General features: G+C 47.1%; 1 protein-coding gene across 1 annotated transcript; it reads right to left on the bottom strand.

Annotated features, from left to right (window-relative positions):
* Positions 1-2,481: 2,481 nt before the first annotated feature.
* On the bottom strand, positions 2,482-4,384 carry LOC123050307 (G-type lectin S-receptor-like serine/threonine-protein kinase SD2-5). The gene is made up of 2 exons (XM_044473121.1): positions 4,163-4,384; positions 2,482-4,026 (listed from the first exon to the last, which is right to left on the bottom strand). The coding sequence occupies exons 1-2, from the start codon at positions 4,185-4,187 to the stop codon at positions 2,693-2,695; spliced, it is 1,359 nt and encodes a 452-aa protein (XP_044329056.1). The 5' UTR covers positions 4,188-4,384; the 3' UTR covers positions 2,482-2,692.
* Between the last annotated feature and the right edge of the window lie 2,217 nt (positions 4,385-6,601).

A 6,601-nucleotide genomic window follows, 5' to 3' on the forward strand; every position in this document is an offset into this window, starting at 1 on the left:
CATTTATCATGATATAAGGGAATAAATAATAACTTTATTATTGCCTCTAGGGCATATTTCTTTCACTATGGACTTCATTTGCTACCCGCCCGAATAGTTTTGCCACCAACATCAACACCCTTCTGTTTTTCTCCTTTATCTGCAAAACAGACCATCCAATTATCCAATAGAAAATCAGGTTTATGAGGATCATAGGATTATCGATCAGCTTTTGCTCAGAGAAGACAACATTTATACATCTCCAAATAGAAGGTCGAGAATCTAGTTTGTAGTTCCAACCTCTTCACGTCTACTATGTTTTAAACTAAAACTACTCATTCAACTATTCTAGTTTCAACCTCTTCACATTTGACACCATTTCAATGTCTTTGCATCTAGTATGTATTAAGCTGTCCCAAAGATCCAGAGACTCCCCATGATGAGTTCTTTTGAATCTAAACCCATCCCATCCTTTGTGTATGGCTTCAACAACCATGATATTATGATCAAAACTCAGCAAATATAGTTTGGGTAAGCTAGTTTCAATGGTTTATCATCTACTCACCATCTTCCCAAAATCTTGTATTATGACCATCCCCCAAACTTTTTTTGCAAAATTGATAAAACATACCTTTGACTTTGAGAATGTTAGCCCAAAATTGTAAATCTTCCCATTTCGGTTTTGCTCTAGAGATGCACCCATCAGGAACATATTTATTCAGCACGACATATTGCCAAAGCCCAGATACAATTTCTAATTTTCAAAACCACTTAGATAAGAAGGTTTTATTCATCAGTTCCAAATTAAGAATCCCCAGTCCACTTTGATCTCCGGGTTTATGATACCATTTGAGATCCGGTTGGGATAGCATAACGTTCTCGTGCCTTTTCCCATGGAGTGACGCCTAGTCATCGACCTCATGAGAAGATGTGCACTATGACAAAGGGTCTGACTAGTTATTGCTAAGAGAGTAAATTTCAATTTTTCAACCGAACCTATGCATGTGTATGAGGTCTTACTCTCACAACTTTATATTTGTGCATGAGATCTCATCGAGATAATCAGCAAAGCTCTAGAAGACACTCACTATGATGTGTTTGTGACGCGACGAGGGGGGGGGGTGCAAAGTTCATCATGATCGGTGCGAGACTTGCATCAAGAGTTAGTTGTCCAACCGATGGCCCTTACCGTCGAGCGGGGTCACCTCACTTATTAAGAATAAATATTCAGACTAAAGCATTGGGCGTTTAATGACAACACCTCATCCATTCCCAAGGAATAGCTTTCCGCTACCATACTAATCCATTCTCTCACTGCTGTTCGGGATAGCGCTCCACGTCCTCCTAGCTCTTTTACCTACTCATTGATCGATCTGCTATTTTCTGGGTACCCGCGGGGCCTTTCGAATGAGAAAAGGGCAAGAGACAATTCCGTTGCAATCGGACACATACAAATAGGGTCAAACACACAAGTCATTCCAACGACCCCTTAGACAAATACTTTGTGCAAACTGGATGGGAAGGGAATCCATAGGCAAAGGTAAGGAATGGTATGATGTGATTGAGATTGTGTATACACAACTACGTGAGTCGGTTTCTTGTTTGTTTGGAATGGATTTTCTTTTGCCTAGGTTTGGAAATAAATTGAAGGGGGTTATCGTGTGGTTTTGTTCGTTGCTTGGAAGATATTTCTTTACCCAAAAATATACATGGGCATAACTCGGGTCGGGCCTAACAAAGCCGGACGCAGAAAACCTAGGCACGGGCCCGACCCGGCCCGGTCGTCGGGCCTAGTTTTCAAGCCCAAGCCCGGTCAATCAGTCAAAAAGCCCGCCGGGCTCGTGTCGGGCCTAGTTTTCAAGCCCAAGCCCGGTCAATCAGTCAAAAAGCCCGTCGGGCTCGTGTCAGGCCTCTTCCTTAAATTGCAAACATGACAAGCCTGATCCCGGCCTGGCCCAGCCATCGGGCTCAAAATCTAGGCCCAGGCCTAGCCCGTGGGCAACGTCGGGCCGGGTCGGGTCAGGCTTTTTCGGCCAGGGTCGGGTTGGGCCGTCCGGGCCGGGCTGCCCATGGTCAGGCATATCCAGAAACCATGAGGTAGGGGTCGGTGTGGAAAACAATAATAACTAATAAGGGTTATTCTGTAGTTTGAAAAAAAAATCTGTGAATGGGCATATATCAAGGGAAATACCCTTGGCTCCCGCATGTATATACACCCTATATGGGATAATTTTTAAAATAATTAAACAAAAATTCAAAATAGTTCAAAAGTATTTTTAGATTAAACTTGACTTACTTGCGCACTAGTATCTAAATTTTCATAAACAAAAAACCAACGTTGACTTCACAGCAAAAAAGACAAAATTTATTTGCTATTATAGGTCACTATTCATGCTATTTTGAACCTTTTTTTTAATAAGTCAAAGTGGAATTTTCCTTTTGTGGAACTTTTCTCACTAGTACAATGAAAGGTCAAGTTTATTTCAAAATGAAAAATCAGATTTTTTTTTAACTTTTTGTTGAATTGCTAATTTTTTCCTCATATAGTGTACATATGTACCCAGGAACCAAACGTTCCCCTCCCATATATCAATGAGAGTGATGGAAGAGAAACCAACAGACACTCTTGTAATAGTACTCTACAGTGCTATTTACAAAACATTTCCTACATGTAAACTGGAAGCAGAGCAAGCCTCCGTGGGGAGCTCCACGCCTATGTCGTCACTGGATCAGTGGACTCGACACTTTTCACCATTGCATCTGTCGGCTTACCAGGAGTACTTGCTGCCGAGACCTTGCTGTCCCATCCCGTATCACGGCTGCTGCTGGTGAACGTGCCGGTGCCGGTGCTGCTCGATAGCGCCCAGCTGCTGGAGCTGCCGCCGCCCGACACGTAGTGGAACGGGTTCACCGGCGGCACGATGGCCATCTCCCCCTCCAGCATCCGCACCACGCTGCTCATGGTCGGCCGCGCCGACGGCTGGAACTGGACGCACCACAGCGCCACCTTGCACATGGTCTCCGCCTTCTCCCGGTCCGCCTCCCCGATGCCGGCCGCCGCGGACACGATGCACTCCATGTCCCCTTGCTCGTACTTGTCCCACACCCACTTGGGGAACCACTCTCGGCTCTCGTCCTCCAGCTGGGCGTCGTAGTTCCGGCGCCGCCCCAGGATCTCGAACAGCACCATGCCGAAGCTGTACACGTCGCACTTCTCCGTCGTCGGCAGCGCCATCCACAGCTCCGGCGCCGCGTATCCCGGCGTCCCGCGCCCGCCGCCGGTCAGCGATGACATGTGCGGGTTCTCGCGCTCGCCCAGCCTGGCCAGCCCGAAGTCTGCCACCTTGGGCGTGAAGTCGGCGGTGAGTAGAATGTTTGCCGGCTTGATATCGTAGTGCACGATCCTCTGCTGGAACTCCTCGTGCAGGTACCTGATCCCCTTGGCCGTGCCGATGGCGATGCTGTGCAGCGTCCGCCACTCGAGCCTCTCCTTTCTCTCGCCGTCGCCCGCGCCTTCCCCGTCGCGGTATAGGTACTTCTCCAGCGAGCCGTTCTCGAGGTACTCGTAGACGAGCGCCTTGGTGTCCGGGTCGAAGCAGAAGCCGTAGAGCCTGACGAGGTGCACGTGGTAGGTCCGGCCGATGGTGCCGATCTCCGCCATGAACCCTTCCTGCACCTTCTTGTTCATGGACACCTTGAGCACCTTCACCGCCACGGGCAGCCCGTTGGGGAGCTCCCCCTTGTAGACCACCCCGAAGCCGCCGGAGCCCAGCTCGGTGGAGTATTTCCCGGTGCACGACGCCAGCTGCTCCGAGCTGAACCTCATCGGCTTCTCGTTGAGGATCTCATGCAGAAACTTCTCCACGGGGCCGATCTCGATCACCACGTCGTTCACTGCGGCGCATGCTTCCAGCTCTCGGTTCCTTCTGTTGATCTCGTCGGTGATCTTGGCCATGAACTTCTTGTAAACTTTCCACCTCCAACGGCGGCATCGTCTGATCACGGCGATGGTTATCACTACCGCAACAGTCGCACAGACCGCCGATACTGGATAAATCGAGACAAGAACTGAGTAAGCTGGTGGAAAACTAATCAAGGAACAAACCTAGCAATTTAATCTGCTTATTATCATCTAAAAAGACCTGCTTAATTATTCTGTCAGGTGTAGATGTATCTTACTTACCAGTTGCAGTGACAGCCGTCGACATGTCCGCGTTGCCCAAGCTCTCAAGGCCTTCTTAGTTCACTTCTGCAATGTATCTGACATTAGTCAGACAAGCTAGCATAGGAATCCTAGAGTACTAATTAACAATTTATTCTTGTAGAAAAGGAGGATAGCACCCGGCATGTGCATCATTACGTCGCACACAGCCAACTAATTAACAAGCTTAGTGGAGAGTTACTGATAATGCTGGCTAGTTTTTTTTGCAGGGGAGTGACAAGTAAGTTTATAGGTAACTGATTGCTGTAGAGCGTGCTTGGACTTGTACACTGTCTATGCGTCATGGCATATGTCAGACGATTAAGAAAGAAGGGTGCAGGGCACTGATTGATACTCCTGCTATGCAACCAACCATTGCTCTCCGCTTGTGCACTCGGTTTGACATTTTGGCTACACTAGTTTAGCTCAAGACTCGTAAACTCTGGATAGTGGATACTCATCTTTATGCCTAGAAACAAAATTGGCGAGCTATAGACATCGAATCCCACTTCACATAATACCCTGAATTGATCAAACCGCCACCCACAGACGCTCGATTCAAAAGGACTCTCAGCGCAAAACACTGGTCCGCAGTTTCAGATTCAGAGATCATAGCAGTTTTAATAGGGAGAACAAAACGACTGAAGCGGACGGTTAATGTTCAGAAACTGAGCGGCTGCAAATTCGGATGACCATAGAACAGGAACACAAACAGTTGCAGTGGCGGGAAAACTGCAAGATATGAAGGCGGAGTAGAGTAACTCACTTGCGTCAGTATGTTCTTTCTTACTACTACTTTCTGCCTGATCTTCTTCGCGCTTTACCGCCGACGAACTGACCTCAGCACAGCTAAAGCATCGGTCTGAATGTCTGATATTTGATCGGAGATTCCACTGTCTCTGACCGGGCGAGGCGGAGCAGGTGCGAGAGTGCGACCCGCGGAGGAGGAAGGAGGTGAGTAAACAAGCGCGCGCGCGCGGCCGTCCTTGACTGGCCAAGCGAATCAGTGACGAAGGTCCGAGCTCCCGTCAGTTGCCTGCCGGTGTTTGCACCTGCTGCTACTGCGTGGTTGTGGCATCTCTCAGCCGAACCATCTGGTTCCGATGGCGACGCCGGCGCTTCCTCGGGAGCTTCCGGTCCTGGCCGAGGAACGGACGGCGACGTGTGAGCTCTGCTCTGCTGGCCCAATGGTAGCGAGTGCTGCAGTCTGACGGACGGAGGAGAGACATACTTTTCCTCTCCGGCATCTCTCTCTCTCTCTCTGTCTCCGTCGCTCTCTCAGTAGACTTTTTTCTCGGAAAGAACAGAACGGAAAGAGTGCATTTGATTTGGAAAGGTGGACCCTAAAATGCACGAGTTTGACTCAACTTTCATCGTGTACTACGGATACGTCGGAGGGATACTTTTTACCCAACACTAGTAAATGCGCACGTTAATATTTAGACAATATATTAATTGCACGCGATTATTATGTATGATATTAATTGCACGTTAAACATGTTTAACGCCGGCCATTGAAGCAGTCTAGGTCGTTGGATTGACTTAGTTCGATGGCCGATATCAGTTACTCCCTCCATCACAGTTTAAAGGGCGTACCTCACATCTCTCTGGCCCAAGGTTGCTAGCGATTGGCAGGAATAACAGATGCACTGGAGCTGCGGTAGTTAAGGATATGCGCCTAATTAATCGCCAAACAAACGCATAGTAACCTCCCCGTCCAGTAAAAGAAGGAAACAGCCATGCAAAAGGCCTCGCACAACCATGCATGCAAACAAAACCAATTCACACCTCCACCTAAAGTTTCAGTTCACACCATGCATGCGCACCAGGAAGGCAAGCGGAAGGAGTAATTTCAGCGGGCTAATTCCTCCCAAAACGATGCAGTTAATAGGCTAATTAATGACCTGCGCCCTGTTTCCCTCTAATTGTGAAAAAAATCTGGTTTTGAAGATACGCCCTTTAAACTGTGATGGAGGGAGTAGATCTGTCCCTTTGAGTCTTTTTATATTAGCATAGATATAGATGGATGGCATCACCGGCGGAGCTACGTTGTAGAGAAAAGGGCCTAATATATTTTTCAAGCTTGCCGTTGACTATTGATATAAGATTAATAATATATAAGATGTATAATGTGAACATTATATCATTAGAAGCTCCTTTCATGTATGAATTTGATGACGTCCTTGTGTAACTTGCATGTCATATATTATTGCTCTAACATATGATTAAAGTTAGCCCCGAAAAACACATAAGGCCGTATATACATGGAAGGAGGGTGTAAAGTTAAAAATCCATATGAGTTACTCCATATATAAAAAAATCATTTTTTTACTGCTTTATAATTACTAGTATTTCTTTTGCATGTAGTGTGTGTATATACACTCAGGGCCATATCCAAAACTGATACCTAGTAGTAGAATA

Source organism: Triticum aestivum, chromosome 2D (genome assembly GCF_018294505.1).
Source record: "Triticum aestivum cultivar Chinese Spring chromosome 2D, IWGSC CS RefSeq v2.1, whole genome shotgun sequence".
Lineage (NCBI taxonomy): Eukaryota > Viridiplantae > Streptophyta > Magnoliopsida > Poales > Poaceae > Triticum > Triticum aestivum.

What these genes read in the sequence shown, in the direction of transcription:
- LOC123050307 (XM_044473121.1), bottom strand. Translation starts at nt 4,187, where the DNA reads ATGTCGACGGCTGTCACTGCAACTG. An exon ending in GACGGCTGTCACTGCAACTG is followed by an intron (nt 4,027 to 4,162) that starts GTAAGTAAGATA and finishes CGATTTATCCAG; the next exon opens with TATCGGCGGTCTGTGCGACT.